Source organism: Desmodus rotundus, chromosome 3 (genome assembly GCF_022682495.2).
Source record: "Desmodus rotundus isolate HL8 chromosome 3, HLdesRot8A.1, whole genome shotgun sequence".
Taxonomy (NCBI): Eukaryota; Metazoa; Chordata; class Mammalia; order Chiroptera; family Phyllostomidae; genus Desmodus; species Desmodus rotundus.
Window position 1 is genome coordinate 180,074,252 of NC_071389.1, and position 18,645 is coordinate 180,092,896.

The window sequence follows — 18,645 nt, forward strand, 5'->3', positions numbered from 1 at the left end:
CCACAACATGGGACATTGAAGATCTCACATTGAAGATGTAATTAAACAAAAATCATTTTTGTTTGGTTCATGGGGTGATAGAACTGTCCCAGAAACAGTGTATCTGAGTGGTCTCACCAGCTTCACTGTACCAGCCATCGAGCCAGAGCTTTGGGGTGGAGAAAAGAAAGCCACACATATTTTTTTAACTATAGGTTTACTGTACCAGCTTTGTGGGAGTGGGGAGAGTGAGCAGAGTAACACCTGACATTAGAAAACCTTGTAGTTCATATAAGGAGATATTTAAAGATTCAGCATCTAATTGGTGTTTGAATTTCAGAAAGTTTCCTTTTATATAGTCTCTGATGGCAGGGAAGATGTTAAGCAGGGTTTCTATTGGCTGCTGGAAGATGGCGATGTCAGGCGATGGGACTATATAACCCCCTTCCTGCTGTAGGAGCCCCCATTAAGGATCAGGAGGAGCCTTGTACGGTTTGAGGAAGTTGAAACTGTTACCTGTAGACATGAGGGTCAAAACAAATGAGCACTGCTTCCTCCAAGGACTTGCTTTTTTCATCTTCAGTGTCCTAGCACATGCTCAAGGTAAGCATAGCCTCAATTCTTAATATCACCAGTGATACTGGATTAGCTCTAAACATCTGGGGAGATGATTCCTGGGATTGTAGAAAAAATGCCTCCTTATTAGCCATGCGGTTTTCACCAAATGTAATCTTCAGTGACAGTCGATGTAGATTTTTTCTCCTGTACGGACTCCGTTTTTCAAGTTTAAAAGTGAGATGTTGCAGAGATGTAAACCTTGTTCTCAGATTGACCTAAATCTGTGTTTCATGCCTCTCCAACACCTAAAGCTCAAATCACCTTCTGCAATGGATTATGGCTGAGGGTCTACCCCAGGCTGCATCTCTGATCTATCCTTCCTCTATTCTACATTATGTCTCTCCCAACCAGTATTTTGGTATTTCTGCTCTTTCAGCCAATAGATTGTGTGTGTGTGTACATATGTGTACATGTGTTTGTGGGAGGGAGAGTGAGAGAGAGAAATGGGTGAGGGAAAGTTTGAAGAGTATGTGAAGGTTCAATATGAAGGCAAGAATATGTCTGCCCAGGGAAATCAACATTTTAGATAGGAGTCCACAGAACTCACACTCTCTAAGCCAGACTGTTGGACTTGGTGGTGGAAGTGGTAGTGGTGGTGATGACAGATATGCATGTGTATATGAGAGCAGAGATGGAAACCTTCCTGCTAATAAAGAAAGCCCTTCCCATATGAACTATAATTACACCCCCTAATAACCCTGCACCTGCAGTCTAAGCCTGACTTGAAGTTTCTTTATCTTCCACACAACCCCACAGTTCTGATGTTTTTCTGCTTTACTGTAGTTTTTCCAAAGCATTGGGTTCTTGGCAGAATTTTGTCTTCTGGTCTGAGATGTTTTCCCTTCTTAACTCTTGATGGTCCTCAAATCCCATTGTGCGACAGAGAAAAATGATCCCAAATATAGGTGCTCGTGGGTTAATTAATATTAGCATTGAAGGCAGAAGGGGAATGGAGCCTCAGAGACTTCAGGATGTGCCTCTCTTGGTCAGTTTTGCCCTGTCCCACTGGGGTACTTGAGCTTGTTCTGTGACATCCTAAAGCATCTGCTAATTAAGAAGAATCCTGTACTTATCAATGTCTTATGGTGAATTTTCTCTCTTATAGTTCTCGCAGATTCTCCATGAAAACTGGTCCCCGTTGGGCACCTGACTCAAGGTATTAGTGTGCGAGCTCCTAAAATGTAAATAATCTAACCACATGCCTGGAGAGCCGGCTCTTGTAGGTGCGGGCCTTGGTCTCTGGCTGCTTTTGCAATCCGCCTCACCTCTCTATTCCTCCCCTTAACTCATGTGTCCTCTTTATTTCAAGCCCCTCCAGGCAGAAGTCTTTGTCTCTCTTCTCTGGGAAATTCTACTCCTCCCAACAAGAGCAAGAAGTTCTGTTTCTTACTCCTTTATTATATTTCTTGAAAATTCCCATTCCTTGGGTTTTGGCCATATGCTAATAATGGTTAATTTGATATTTTTATCTGTATTAAGGGCTTATCCCATTATAGTCATGAAAATTCTCTCTTTGACTCAATTAGTGTGTCTTGCTTGAAGTCTACTTTTTTGTGATATTGATATAACCATTTGACTTGTGGTTAGTGTTTACATAATATATAAATATACTTTTTCACTATTTTACTTTCAACCTTTTTCTTTTGCCCTCCTATATAAGGTATCTTGCATATAGCATTTACCTGAATTTTGTTGTTTTATCTAGATTGGCTTTTGCTTGAAGTATCTAATCCATTTACATTAAATACAAGTACTGATATTGTTGAGTTAGTGTGTTCCATTTGCTTTTAATTGACCCACCTGCTTTATATTCCTTTTTCTCTCCTTTTTTGCCTTCTGTATATTGGACACATTTGTTATTATTCCAGATTTTTCTCTTTTTCTTTGATTTTCAACCACTTTACTAGGTGTGGGGCTTTTTATATCTTAGGGTTCTTTGAGCTTCTGGAATGTGTGTTATACTTTTCATCCATTTTTTAAATTCTCAACTGTCATCTCTTAAAGTATTACTTCTGCAGCACTTTGTCTCCGTCTCTCTCTCTTTCTCTCTCTGTGTCTCTCCATTCCTCATCCTCATCCTCCTTCTCTCCTCTCCTCTAAGTCACTAATTCTGTCTTAAGTACTGTTTAAAATTCTTTTAACCTATTCATTTAATTCTTAATTCTAGACATTTTATTTCCAGTTGGCATTGTTAGTTTGATTTTTTATATATTTACAATTTTTTGTTTTATTTTTTCATCTTTTTTACCTCTTCTTTCCTTCTTCCCTCTTTTTCTTAAATACATACATCATAGTTAAAAATCCTTAATTGCTAACATCACCATCTTTATCGTGTGTGTTTCTGTCTCTTTTTTCCACATTGTTAATTTGTCACATGATCTCCTCTCTTTACATGCCATGCAAGTTTTGATTGAATGCTAGAAATTGTATACGAAAAATATAAGATATCCACTTATACTGTCTAACACCTGAAAGGATTCATCTTGTCCTCTGCTAAGCAGGTGGGGGAGGGGTGCTGATCGCCCAAATGTGTAAATACAACCTAGAACTGAGCTGGAACAAGTCTGGGTTGCAGTTTTGGTAACAGTCTACCTCTGATTTTTCCGTTTCTAAGGCATAGGCTTGCGGGGATTTCAGGTGAGAGCCTGGATGTTTTGGTAGCTTAGCACCCAAGAGAATGAGGGACTATCCACTCTGCTTTCTAAAATTTTCGATGTAGCTCTTTGGCCTCCTGCCCTTCACAGCTTTTATACTGGGCAAATATTTGAGGAGGAAACCTGTTGCATGAGAGAGGCCTGCAAGCCTCCAATTTTGTCACTCCAGCACCAGGTAACCCCCAAAGGTATGCTGGCTTCTTTGCCCCAACAGGAGTCCTCTGCCTTGCCTAAGCCCAGATTCTGTGCTATTAACCCATGAAGTGAATTGAAAAATTCTCATAGAGAAAAGAAAAGCTATAGATCCTTGGTAACACTGATATAATATCCACTCTTTGGAATTTTAGCATATATACTCCATATGGTATCCACAAATATCTAATACCTTTACTTTTTTACATATTTCAGCTTTTTTAGTCATATCAGTAGAACCATTCTTTTTTTTTATTTTTTTAATTTTATTTTTTCATTGTTGTTCAACTACAGATGCCCCCTTCTCCCCCACCACACTCCCCCACTACACCCACCCCCACCTCCCACTCTCAATCCTACCCCCTTTGGCTTTGTCCATGGGTCCTTTAAACATGTTCCTTGACGACCCTTCCCCCTTTTTTCCCCCATTATCCCCATCCCCACTCCCCTGGCTACTGTCTGTTCTTTATTTCAATGTATCTGGCTATATTTTTCTTGCTTGTTTTGTTATTAGGTAGGACCATTCTTAATGGAAACAAAAGTTCTAGATTTCAGTGTCTACTCTTCACTTACTTAAAGTAAATTGATAGACATTATTTAACTTCTCTTAATATCCCTTTTTCATGTTTAAAAATTAGAGAATATTAATACAGTGGATCTGTCAAAATTGCCTGTTCAAGTACTTTCAGAGCAAGAACTTAACCTGTTTCTGTTCTGTGGTCAAGTCAGAAATACATGATATGTTCCCCCAGCCAGAGAAAAAATAACTCCATATTTTGAATAATAGCAACTCCTGACATGAAGATTAGATTTGTTTAGAGGAAGATGCAACTTTGTTCAATTGCCAGTGGAATATCTGGCCAATGTCAATCAATATCATCTGACATCTCTCCTGTAAGGTTGCTCAATCTACTCAAAGAAAAGTACATTTTTTTGAAACTAAGTATCCAGATCTGGAGTCTGAAGCATAGAATCGTAAGGGAAGTATGCTGGGATAAACCATGGCCTCTGTCATGGTCCATTTTTCAGCTCTTGAACACTGTATACCAAGAAGAGCAATTCTGAATGAGATCTCATTGATGACTGCTACCTGAGACATCTGATGAGCTTGCTCCAGTTCCTCACTCCATTCTCTTTAATCTAATTCTTCTAGTTCTCAGGTCAGTGGCACCAAAGCCCGTGTGGTTTATAAAAGACGCATCCAGCTGGTAGCCCATTACAGTGACTCTGAACACATTTACCTGCTCAGCGTAGAGATATTCTCACATTTCCTACATGTCTTTCATAGGTGCTATGCAGAACTGTACAAATCAGAAGCTTAACTCTGTCAAGACCCATGTAACAGTTTTCTGAGGCTACTCACCAGATATTTTTGCTTAATTTTTCCTGGGTTTTTTTTTTTTCTATTTTTCACCCCTATTAGTCTCTGATCACTCCTGTAGGAAACCAGACCCAGGTGTGACCTACCACAGCCCACCTAACCAAGTGAGGTTGTCCCAGAGGACCAGAAAACCCTTCTTTCCCTGTGTAAATGTCCTTTTGGCCTCTCTCTCCTCAGACACAAGACAGCTCCGCCTGGTGGACGGGGGCAGTCGCTGTGCCGGCAGAGTGGAGGTCCTCCAAGAGGGCTCCTGGGGCACCATCTGCCATTACAACTGGGACCTGAATGATGCCCAGGTGGTATGCAGACAGCTGGGCTGTGGAGAAGCCCTCGAAGCCACGGTTTCTGCCCACTTCGGACCAGGATCAGGCCAGATCTGGCTGGGTGATATAGACTGCAGTGGAAAGGAGTCCAACCTGTGGAAGTGCCCTTCTGAGAGCTGGATACTGGAGTTCTGCCAGCACACGGATGACGCGGGGGTCATCTGCTCAGGTCTGCTCTGCACAATGTCCATTGCCTGGGGAGGAGATGGGGGGGCATTGGAGGAAGAGAGTCTGAACCCTGGAGTCAGGGGGAGGGGCCGGTATTGAGGAAAGGAGCAGAGGAGAGGGAAGCTTCCTTCCACAGTGCCTGTACAAACAGCTTGGCCTCGGAGAAGCCTTCACGGCCACTTACTTCAGGGCAGGATTAGGGCAGATCTGGCTGGACAGTGTGAAGTGCACAGAAAAGGAGTCCCATGTGTGGAAGTGCCCTTCCCAGGGCTGGGGGCCATTATACTGCAATTATGGGGAGCATGCAGGAGTCATTGCTCAGGTATGGGCAGTGTCCACCAGGTGAGAGAATGGCAAGTCCCAAGGAAGCTGGTGTCTGATCACTGGAGCAATATAGAAGATGGATGGGCTAGAGAATCTGAGACATCTACCCATCATCTCCAAGCGCACAAAACACCTGTGAACAATGGGCTTCATTTACTTTCTTCTTTTTGTCTCAATTGCCACTCTTTCCTTCAGTGACAAAATAGTTTATTCTAGTATTATCTCAATTGAAATCAATCTTCGTGATTTCTTAAAATTGTACTTTTGTAAGAATGATTTTGTAGGAGATTTTGCAAATCACTACACACGTTCATTTTGGATAGTGAGGCATCCAATCAGAGAGAAAGTCAAGAATAAGGATGTACTTTGGTTGAATTGTTTCTGTATATATAATTTGAAACACTGTTTTGCACTAGATTAGTAGGAATAGAGGTGCAAGGGATATCATTAAACAAATCAGAGAGGAATTTAAGGATTTGTACCAAACTGCAATTCTCCTCTGCAAATTCAAGCCTAAGGGTTTGCAGTTTTCTCTAGTAGAACCAGAGATCATTGGATGAAATGCTTTGGGTCATAAGTTCTCCTTTCATCGTTATGTGAAAAGATTCTTCATTTTTTCGTTCAAAACATCTGTATAAATGCAGATTTGGAAGGACACTAACACTGGCAAGTCAATGGTGAAGGTAACAAAATATTAATTTGTGTATTTTATGTGAGAATTATATAGTTTTTACCTGACAGCTCAGTGCATTTGGGGGTTTATTTGATAAGAATGGCAGTAAGGGAACAAACAATTTTGAAGAAGGTAGAAGAGGTTTACAGTAGCTGTGGGTGGCAAGAATGACAATGGGATCTTCCAGAGGACACATATTGGGTTCTCTGAGCAGCACGAAGAATCCAGGGGTGGTGTAGAGAAGGCTATGCGTGCATTTATGTGAATTCTGTGTGGCTGGTTGTAGGGATTGAGAAGAATGAGTTGAAAGGTTGACTCAAGGGTGAGATAAGGAAAAGGTCAGAGTGACAGACACAGGACCCCAGTGATGAACATTTAAGTAACTTCCCTAAGGACACAGGATATCTATATAGCAGGACACCAGGCAAGGAGAGATCTGACCATGATTTTCATTTAGCTTTTGGTGAGGTTGATTAATACAAATATCCCTCTGAAGATGCAGTTTCATTTTCTTTGTGCTATCCAGGTCTCTCACACACTTAGCAGGGGTCTTAAACCTGTGTACTCATGTACCTGTGTACTGTGTAAACCTGTTTATCCTCCACTAGAAATAAAGCCCTGCAAAGATAAGAACATTCTTTTATTGTGATTTACCTATCAAAGCTCCTGAAACATGGCAAACTCTACAAAGATGTTTGTATTCTGAATAAAACAACATGAAATAGACTTTTGATATTGTTTGCAAATACATTTTTCCTATCTAAATATCAGACTTGTACAGAGTTTAGAGATGCCTCATTTGAAGCCTCCCTCTGTCTCTGTCATTTACCTTTTTCTGGGCCTCCAGTGTTGCCCTCTCCTTGCTCTTTGCTGCGTCCTGATGGAAAGTTCATGCTGACCACCTCTGGCTTTATAGGGGAATGAATGCACAGCCCAAGGGCACAGGGCAAGTTTGGTCTTAAGAAGACACTTGGATCTTTGTGGATCTCTGGCCAAATACCACAACCAATGGAGACGTTTCCCACATCTCAGAAAACAAGGTGCTCTGTTTCATCAGAATAGTAGGATCCTGGGCTGATGGATGAGGAGCTAGAAGGGTACAGATGCAGGTGAGGCTGACCATCAAAAGACTTCAGAGTTGTTGGTGTGGATGCAGATGAGTCACAGCTACAGGCAAGATAGAGAAGACACTGCTGGCCAGAGGTGAAGTAATAAAAATGGAACCTAGATGAAAGGTGATGATACCCAACCTGGTCATCCTTGCTCTCTTCCTTCTCTAGATAAAAATCATGGCAAAATAAAGCTGTAACAATGAGAGGGAATATTTCCTCTGGCCAAAGGAACCCTAAGCACAAGCTGAGATGTAGAAAATTGGGGATCTTCCAGGCTCAGGCATGGGTGCAGAAAGAGTCCTTTCCTATAGACCTGGCCCCCTGAGATCTCTCCTGTAACTCAGGTTGACATCTCTCTAGCAAATGAGCTAAATTTGGAAAATGGAGAGAAGAGTAGAGGTGAACCACCAAGGAGAATGGGCCATGATATATACTTAGCAGTGGGCCTGAAGGGAGATGAGATGTTGTACTAACCTGGTACGTGGAGCTGGCGTAGAGAGCATAAAACAGGCACAGAAGAGGTGAAGAAGTCTGGAGCCAACAGTATTCCCTAATTCTGCAACTTTGAACAAGTCCCTCTTACAATAAAGCCTCCCCAGATTGTGTCTTCACTGGCTTAAAATAAGAACATAGTGCTTGAGGATCCCCAGTATTATTTACAGCTCTTAAATTTTGTTGATCTTTAATCTTAGCCCTGAAAGAGTCAGTATTTTGCTTGGTGTGGGCCTGCAGGTCTTCCTCCTTTTTAATCGAAGTAAAGTTGTGTCTGTATCTGTTCTTATTTATGACTCAACCGTGAGCATAGTTCACTACAGCGCAAGACACAGATTTCAGATTTTAGGGTTTTTTGTTACTTTCAATTTTTGTTATGTTGGTACCCTGGGGGTTTCTATAGTATTAGTTAAACATATTAATTCTAAATTCAGTATTTCTTGATGAAACTACTTGTCCTCTGCCATTTCTTCTGCTTAAGCAGATTTTTTGAAATGTGTCCAGGCATTTTTAAGGTCATGTCAGGAAGACTAATTTTCAATAAAAGGGTGAAGAGCTAGACAGGAGCTCTCAGGTAAGCCTAGGGCCTACCCTGAAAATGTCACTCTTTTCTTCTCAGGTAAGCCAGTCAGAAGGTCAGTGAGAATCTCCGTGTCAGTCAGATTCTTCCTTCGCCCTCATTTGAGCAGAAGCTTCACTTACCTTCCCATAAACATATATATAACACAAAACAAGGGGGGATTATCTGTGGTGAGCCCCAATATTATTTTATTTCAGATGATAACATCTATGCAAGTACTGAATTATTAAAACTTCACTTCTCACTAGCAATACCAGCCTTGCACAGATATTAAATTCTCCTTCCCAATCACAGACCAATGAGAGGATTTGTCACATCACAGAAGTGAACAACTTTAATCAGTATGAAAATGTGGGGTCATGTTAGGTGACGTGCTGAAGAAATGTATGGTAGCATGGGAGCCCCCAAATGAGTCTTTGTTAGAATCAACTTTTTCAAAGGATATATATAATATATGTATTTTATATTGTATTATATTATATTTATTATATATGTTATATTATATTATTATATTTTATTATATATGTGTTTTTTCTCTGTGCCTTATAACCATAAGTGGTAGATGGAAGGAACACAGGATGATAAAATGTGTTAAAAACTTGGTCCACAAGTATTTTTCCCAAATATTTTTACCTTCTGACTACACTAAAGTTTTTGCAATTTGGAAGTCTCCAAATTATAGCTTGTTTGCTCTCTGCTTCCATCCTCCCCCTCTCCTTCACAGCATCCTGGCTTCTTATCTCAAGAATCCAAGTATGAGAGGTATATACAGTTAACATATAGATAGGATTAACATACCTCAATTACTCTTACTCCTTAGCCTTTGCTAAGATTCCCCTGTCCGGGAAGAAAACCCAGTATGAAGTGATAAACAAACTTAGCTGCCTTACATAGTGCCCCTGAGAACTCACTCTCTCCCAAGTTCATTGGCAAATCCTAGAGCTTAAGAAAGATACCTAGGACCAGTCACTCCTATTCTTGTGACTCTCAGAGCTTCCTTAACATCCAAACTCACCTTTAGACAACTTCTTTCACAACCAGGACACCTAAGAAATTCTTGGAATTTTTGCCATGAAAAATTATGGAAAAAAATATAAAATCATAAAAGTGGACTGGCTATATCTATATTTCCTCCCTTAAGCTATAAATCTGTCTACAATTTGGCATGCACTTATGCCAACCCTCATAATTTTCCCATCCTCAGTCACTTCAAGATTGGCTTTTGGCCTTGGTTGGTGTGGCTCAGTGGATTGGGCACCAGCCTGCAAACCAAAGGTTCACTGATTCAATTCCCAGTCAGGACACATTCCTGGGTTGCAGGCCAGGTCCCCCACTAGAGGCAACCACACATTGATGTTTCTCTCCCTCTTTCTCCCTCCTTTCCCCTCTGTATAAAAATAAAGTAAATAAAATCTTTTTTTTTAAAGATTGGTTTTTGAGATAAAGCTGCTTAGAATTCTAGCCCCAGAAATCTCAGGATATCCTTCTAACCTTGTCTGCCTGATAGGCTTCAAACTGCTGGAAACCCATGGACTTTTTTTTACTGTGGGTTAATTCAGTTATTCATACCTGTACACCCAAGTTTGAAGGCCCACTACAGTGTAATTTCCTTAGGCTCTGTAACTGCTAGTCCACTAGGTAAGGAATTCACATTTCTAACCAACTTCAAAGTGTGCATTTCTCTTCAGAAATTTGTTTATGAAAATGCAATTCTGACAATAATTGTCACAATCCATTTCCTTGACCCACCACCAGAAAAGTAAAACTTTCACATCATTGCCTATGACATGCTTCCAGTTGCCAAGCCAGGATCATGGACACTTCACGGGGTTTGTTTGTTTTTTTCTCTCAGGATTTGTGCGTCTGGCTGGAGGAGGTGGACCCTGCTCAGGGCAAGTAGAAGTGCATTCTGGAAATAAATGGACTCCAGTGTCTGACAAGAACCTTACACGGCCCACTGCCCAGGTCATCTGTGCAGAGCTGGGGTGCGGCACAGCTGCGTCTGTCCTGGTGGATGTGCCCTCCAGAGAGTCAGGTGGACAGGTATGGGCTGAGGAGTTCTGGTGTGAGGGGCAGGAGCCTGCGCTCCAGCTCTGCCCCAGAGCGCCCTGTCCAGGAGGTGCTTGCCAGCACAGTGGGGCTGTTCAAGTTGTCTGTTCAGGTGAGATGCAGAGCAGGACTTTAACCTCCCTGCATTCTCTGTTGGGGTAAGAAAAACATGAGGTTTTGATAAAATCCTGTTTTCACTGACCAGCATATACAGAAGTGCGGCTCATGAAAAATGGCACCTCTCAGTGTGAAGGACAAGTGGAGATGAATATTTCTGGAGAATGGAGAATGCTCTGTGCCTCTCACTGGAACATGGCCAACGCCAATGTTGTCTGTCGTCAGCTCGGCTGTGGAGGTGCCATCTCTACTCCAAAAGGAGCCTACTTTGTGGAAGGAGGTGACCAGATCTGGAAAGCCCAATTTCACTGCTCAGGGGCTGAGTACTGCCTGTGGAATTGCCCTATGACTGCCCTGGGCATTCCTGACTGCACCCATGGGAACACAGCCTCTGTGATCTGCTCAGGTAAGAGAAAAGGAAGGGCCACCTGGTACTGAGGGTGTTTCTTGAGTGAAATGTCCCTAAGAGCATAAAGTGTGGAAAAGCTGCCTTTAAAAGTAAGATATTTTAGGGAAATAAGAAATATGGTTGTTCTCAATGTTCATTCATTTTTTTGGTCAAGGTAAGAACTGTGAAGAGGAATAATATTTTTCAAATAAACATTTTAGTTAAGTATGATCATAAGGAATGTATAAGGAATTAATGTGCACCTCAGTCATGTACCCCACCCCAGATTAATAAAGAGAGGATTAAAAGCACCCAGGTAGTCACCTTCTCCTCCGGCCAATCACTCTGCCCTCCCTCCTCTCCAAATAAGACCATTTTCTAACTTCTACCACATAGAATATTTTTGTCATTTTTGAACTTTATATAAAACCATGAAAAGTTTTTTTATGTTTAACTTCTTTGACTCTACATTATGTTTGGAATTTATTCATAGTATTTTTAATATATTTTATTGATTTTGCTATTACAACTTTTTATTATTTTCTTTTTTAATTTTAATTTTTATTGTTATTCAATTACAGTTGTGTGCCTTTTCTCCCCATCCCTCCACCCCACCCCAGCTGAACACCCCTCCCTCCCCCACCTCCACCCTCCCCCTTGATTTTGTCCATGTGTCCTTTATAGTAGTTCCTGTAAGCTATCACAGCTTTTAAGCAGTACTTTATTCATTTTTATTGCTATGCAGGGGTTACCAACCTTTTGGCATCTCTGGGCCACACTGGAAGAAGAAGAATTGTCTTGGGCCACACATTAAATACACAAATACTAATGAAAACTGATGAGCAAAAAAAGATTTTTAGTAAATTTACAATTTTGTGTTTAGACGCATTCATAGCCATCTTGGGCCACATGTGTCCCACAGGCCATGGGTTAGATGCTCCTGCAGAGTATTCCATTGAATGATCACATGACCATGAATTGATCAATTTGACTGATAGTAGATTTGAGTTGTTTCCAGTTCTTGACTATTACAAATATAATGCTACAAATTACCATGACAATAATTTTTGGTGTAGATATGTATCCATTTTTTAATGGAAAAAAATTTTTTTTCATTTATTTTACTTTATTGTTGTTCAAGTACAGTTGTCTGCCACCCCTCCTTGATTTTTTCCATGTGTCCTTTATAGTTGTTCCTGAAAACCCTTCACCCTTTTCCCCCCATTATTCCCTCCCATCTCCCCTCTGGTAACTGTCCATTTGTTCTTAATTTCAATGTCTCTGGTTATATTTTGCTTGCTTGTTTGTTTTGTTGATTACGTTCCACTTACAGGTGAGATCATATGGTATTTGTCTTTCACAGCCTGGCTTATTTCACTTAGCATATTATGTTGTACATTTAATCCTTGGGCTTTTATTTTTACTCTCTTAATGGTATGGTGTTCTTTGTTGATCCAAGTTCTTAATTTTAATGAAGTATAACTTATAAACTTTTTTCTGTACACTTAGGGTTTCTTACATAATTTTAAAGAGAACTTTGCCTGCCTGAAGATCACAAAATATTCTCCAAGAGTATCTTATAGAAGATTAATTATCTTTATTTTGCATATAATTGTACAATCCTTCTGGGGGATCAATATCTATGTATGGTGTGAGACAAGGGTCAAGTTCATATTTTTTAATGGATATACAATTGACTCAGAATCCTTTCCTGAAAAGACTTTTCTTTTTTTTTAATATATTTTATTGATTATGCTATTACAGTTGTCCCATTTCCCCCCCTTCACTCCCCTCCACCCTGCATACCCCCTCCCTCCCACATTCCCCCCCCTATAGTTCATGTCCATGGGTCATGCATATACGTTATTTGGCTTCTACATTTCTTATACTATTCTTAACCTCCCCCTATCTATTTTCTACCTACCATTTATGCTGCTTATTCTCTGTACCTTGCCCCCCCTCTCCCCCTCCCACTCCCCTATTGATAACCCTCCATGTGATCTCCATTTCTGTGATTCTGTTCCTGTTCTAGTTGTTTGCTTAGTTTGTTTTTGTTTTTGTTTTAGGTGTGCTTGTTAACAGCTGTGAGTTTGCTGTCATTTTTACTGTTCATATTTTTTGTCTTCTTTTTCTTAGATAAATCCCTTTAACATTTCATATAATAAGGGCTTGGTGATGATGAACTCCTTTAACTTGACCTGAGAAGCACTTTATCTGCCCTTCCATTCTAAATGGTAGCTTTGCTAGATAGAGTAATCTTGGAGGTAGGTCCTTGCCTTTCATGACTTGGAATACTTCTTGCCAGCCCCTTCTTGCCTGTAAGATCCCTTTTGAGAAATCAGCTGACAGGTCTTATGGGAACTCCTTTGTAGGTAACTGTGTTCTTTTCTCTTGCTGCTTCTAAGAGTCTCTCCGTTTAATCTTGGGTAATGTAATTGTGATGTGCCTTTGTGTGTTCCTCCTTGGGTCCAGCTTCTTTGGGACTCTCTGAGCTTCCAGGACTTCCTGGAAGTCTATTTCCTTTGCCAAATTGGGGAAGTTCTCCTTCATCGTTTGTTCAAATAAGTTTTCAATTTGTTGCTCTTCCTCTTCTCCTTCTGGTACCCTTATGATTCGGATGTTGGAACGTTTCAAGATGTCCTGGAGGTTCCTAAGCCTCTCCTCATTTTTTTGAATTCTTGTTTTTTCATTCTTTTCTGGTTGAATGTTTCTTTCTTCCTTCTGGTCCATACCATTGATTTGAATCCCAGTTTCCTTCGCATCACTATTGGTTCCCTGTACATCTTCCTTTGTTTCTCTTAGCATAACCTTCATTTTTTCATCTAATTTGTGACCATATTCAGCCAATTCTGTGAGCCTCGTGATTACCAGTGTTTTGAACTGTGCATCCGATAGGTTGGCTATCTCTTCATTGCTTAGTTGTATTATTTCTGGAGCTTTGATCTGTTTTTTCATTTGGGCCTTTTTTTTTTTTTTCCTCAGTGCAGCTGTTCGTAGTAAGGGGTAGAGCCTTAGGTGTTCACCAGGGCAGGGCAACCCACATTGCTGTGTTGTGACGCTTTATCTGGGGAAGGGGCCCAGGAGGGAACAATGGCACTTATTCCACTCTCTGCCAGTTTTCTGTCACTTCCCCTGCTACCCACAATCAAATTGGGCCCTTCTGGTGCTGCTTCCTGAGTGTGTGGGTTTGTGTTCATTCTAGGACCCTATGGGTCTCTCCAATGGACTCTCCTGTGAGCCGGGCAGTTTCTCCCATTGCCACCTCAAGCCCCACTGGTGTTTTCAATCAGAGGTTTGTGGCTTTATTTCCCTACACTGGAACACTGGGTTGTGCAGTCTGTCTCACTCCCCAGTTGTTCCTCCCGGTTTCTCTGCATACGAATGTGGAACCCCCTGCTCCATCAGCCAATGCCTCACCAGGTCCACCAACTGCCACCTTGCCGGCCAGGTGCAGCCTTACCTGCCCTGCTCCAGCAGCCGCTGCCTTGCTTGAGAGTTCTCTCTGCCCCTCCTACTGGTCTGGATGAATATTTCTTCTTTAACTCCTTGGTTGTCGGACTTCCATACAGTTCGATTTTCTGTCAGTTCTGGTTGTTTTTTGTTTTTAATTGTTATTCTTCTTCTTTTGGTTGTGCAAGGAGGCACAGTGTGTCTACCTATGCATCCATCTTGGCCTGAAGTCTGAAAAGATTTTCTGTACTGCAGTGGTACCTTTGTCATAGAGCACATGTGTGTCTGAGTCTTTCTCTAGATTCTGTTCTGCTCCACTGTATCATTTGTCTACCCCTGTACCACTACCACACTTTCTTAGTTATTGTAACTTCATAGTAAGTCTAGAAATCTTTAAAGAAGTTACTTTATATAACTTCTCTAACTCCTCTAACTTTGTGGCTTTTCTTGGCTACTGTGTTAGTCATTCTTGGCTTTTTGCATTAGCATGTAAATTTTAGAACAGCTTGTTATCACCCAAAAAAGTATAATGGTATTTTGATTGAGATTAGATTTATTCTACACATGAATTTGAGGATAATTAACCTTGAAAATATTGAATCTTCCCATTCATTTACATGGTATACGTCTCCATTCATTTAGGTCTTTAATTTCTCTTTAATGAATTTCTCTAGGTTTTCTCTTAGGCATTTTATGTTTCTGATATTTTTAGTATTTCTTTTAGTGAAAGTGTCCTAAGAATGGATTCTCTCTGAATTGTTTCCACCCTTTAGATTTCTATATTTTTATCCTTACTAAATTGAGACTTACTGAAAAGTTGCAAAAATAAAAACTTCCAGATAGCCCTTTACCCCTATTCCACCAATGTTAGTGTCTTGCTATAATATCTCTCTCTCCCTCTCTCTCTTTCTCTCCTGCACCATCCCTCTCTGAATATATAAAATCTTTCTGAATTAGTAGGTAAAATTTGTAGGTTGCAGACATGGTATCCCTTTACCCTTAAAATACTTCAAAGAACTCCCTTACATATCCACAGCACAATGATCAAATTCCAGAAAGGAACATTGTTATAATACTATTATATAGTCCATAAACTTTATACAGATTTTACTGAGTGATCCAAAGATGTTGTTCACAGCTAAAAGGAAATTTGAGTAATGTGCTGCATTGAGTTCTGATGTCCATTTAGTCTCCTTTAATGTGGAACACTTTCTGAATCTTTATATTTCATGACACTGATCTTTTTAAAGAATACAGGACAATTTCTATGCAGAATGTTCCTCAGTTTCAGCTGGAACAATACACAGGAGAATTAAATATAGTAAGAGCATAATAAATTGATACCGGAGTCCATCCCACATAAATGTAAATGGACTTTTTTTCCTGAGTAGAAATAGAAAAGAAAGCATTAGCCAGATCAATCAGAAAACACCATTCTTCCCTAACTTGTTGTACAGCTTGAGCTGTTAATATACTACTGATACAGCTGATGCTATAGTGAATACTATCTTAAGATTTCTGTGATACACAATTAGTCTGCAGAATCCATGTTTTTCTCACAGGTCATGCTAGACAGATCCTTAAGTAAGTCCTAAATTCTTGATGTCCCCCAGGTATGCTATTTTAAATTAGTCACTTGAGTGGATTTAGGTAATTCTAAGATTCCCCCATAGCAGGCCAATTAAAACAGAATCAAGAACAGATTTGCACATCTCTTTTCCCAAAGGTTTGAATAAGGGAAGATTCCTCCATTGAGACATCACAGACATTCCTATAACACATTCTGGTAGGGGTGAGGCAAAAACATACACTATGTTTGTTTAAAAATTCCTACTTTCAGCCATAGTTTTAGCTGCAAGCCTTCAAAAATTACATCATCATATCCTCCAAATTTAATTATATTCCTCTCTCACTTATCATTTCCAGATATAGTTATAACAGTACATTGAGCACCAGTAATCCCAAAATTATTCCTCACCACTTCCAAGCTATTTTGCCCCTACCAATTTAAATAACTTTCTGTCCTCTGGTGGCAGTTGTGCTTGAACCCACCTGTCACAGGGATTATAATCCTTTCCTTACCTTGCACAATTTTAATTGGCACTGATTCTTATAGACCTATAGAGTCATCTTTTTTGAAATCAGTGACTATTTTAAATTCATTGGCCCAGGAATAATCAAATGAATTCATCATAGTCTTTTTACAGTCTGGGGAGTTTTTTGGACAGCCAGACCACCTGATCTCTTATGTTGATTCAGTAAAACTAGCAGCTACTCCACCTTTCTGTCCTACATTGTTTAATTTTTAATCAACCATTTGAACATTTTCATCCAGTTTAATTGTCCCAAGGTGTTTTTATAACCTTATTATTTTCTTTCTTCTGAAAAATTCTAATCATTTTCCATCATTCAGCACCATTTATAGTAGTTGAGCAAGAAGATCCATAACAGTTACCCTGATATCATCTTGTCTCCCAATAACAGGCAGATAGGGAGTTCAAGCAGCTAAAGCCACTCTTATCACAGCAGTAACCATCACCTGGGTCAAAGGCACAGAATTAGGAAAGCTATAGTATCATCATACAACCAACTGAAAGATACTTGTATTCTCAAATTTTTAGCACCCTTAGAGGGAGGATTTCATTTAAGGATGGACCTGGACAATTCTCTCATTTAAGGTATAAGTTATGCATGCCTGCCTTTATATAACTCACTCTATTAAGAGTTTGTCTCAAATAAATGCTAATAGAAAAATACAATTAAAAAAGAGTATAAAAGAAAAAAGTTTTAGAAAAGAGTTTGTCTCTCTATCCACATTTTAACATAAGCTGCAACAAATGGAGTGCCCTGAGTAAGACTGGACATGCCCATGTATTCAGCAGAATCTAGAACAAAAGAAATACATTTTAATCTCCCATGCATAAAATCTATCAAAAGAGGTTTGGGGATAATTGTTTATACTGTCCCACAATGTGGCTTAACTCTTTGACTTAATATCCCCATGTTTTAGGACTTCTTGACTATTTTTCCCTGCACCATGTAAGATCACTTTAGTGATCACCAGTGGGATGGGGACCCTATTGTGATCTCAGAAGATCTCCACCCAACTCCTTTATGGTGTTATGGCCTCCCCGTCTACAAAATAAATCATCAGCCCTAACTTTGAGGTTCTGGCAGTTTCAGAATGCTTCTCATATTTTTATCTTCACTAATACAGACAAAAGCAGCCAAGGTACCATATTCACTCATTTGGACAAGGTGTCTCTGCAGAAATTTATAAGCCAATTCTAAAATCTATGTAGAATAAAAAGGGCAAAACAATTTTGAAAAAATAAGGACAAATATGGAAGCTCCTGATTTTAAGACTTACTATTAAGCTGCAATAACCAAGATCATATTGTCTCAGAGTAAGGATAGATACATAGAGATCAGTGGAACAAAATAAAGAGTTCAGAAATGTACTCAAATATATGTATGAGTTTATTATGTACAGAGATGCTATTATGGATTAATTGTGCCCCAATGCACAAAATTCATATGTTGACATCACCCTCCAGCATCTCAGAATATGTATTTGGGAATAGGGCTTTTAAAGAAGTAATTAAGGTAAATAAGGTCATGTGGATTGGCCTTAATGTAATATGACTGGTAATCCTGTAAGAAGAGGAGATTAAAATGCAGAGACATATCAAGGAAAGATTTTGTGAAGACACAGGGAGAAGACAGCTATCTGCAAGCCAAGGAGAGAGGCCAGTCTGCAACAGATCTTTCCTTCATGGTACTCATAAGAAATGAACCTTGTCAACACCTAGATCTTGGACGTCTAGCCTCCAGACTTGTAAGAAAATAAACTTTTATTGTTTAAGCCACCTGTTAGTGGTGCTTTTGTTATGGCAGCCTAACTAATACAGATACCAAATATTGGAGGAAGTATATATTTTCAAAAATGATGTTGGAATAAAAAATATCTGTATGGTTAAAAAATGAACCACATCCCTTACTTTACTCCACACCAAAAAAAAAGGAAGAAGAAGAAGAAGAACTCAAAATGACTACCTACCAACGTATAAGTTTAATAAGTTTAATAATAAGTTTAATAGAAGTTAATTAAACTTCTAAAAGAAAACATAGGAGAAAATTTGGAG

General features: G+C 39.8%; 1 protein-coding gene across 1 annotated transcript in view; it reads left to right on the forward strand.

Moving 5' to 3' along the window:
• Positions 1 to 503: 503 nt before the first annotated feature.
• Positions 504 to 18,645, forward strand: part of LOC112321978 (antigen WC1.1-like) — a 60,585-nt gene continuing 42,443 nt past the window's right edge. Inside the window, 4 exon segments of the mRNA XM_071220796.1 lie at positions 504 to 582; positions 5,002 to 5,316; positions 10,349 to 10,657; positions 10,751 to 11,068. Of these exon segments, the coding sequence (XP_071076897.1) occupies positions 504 to 582; positions 5,002 to 5,316; positions 10,349 to 10,657; positions 10,751 to 11,068 (1,021 nt within the window).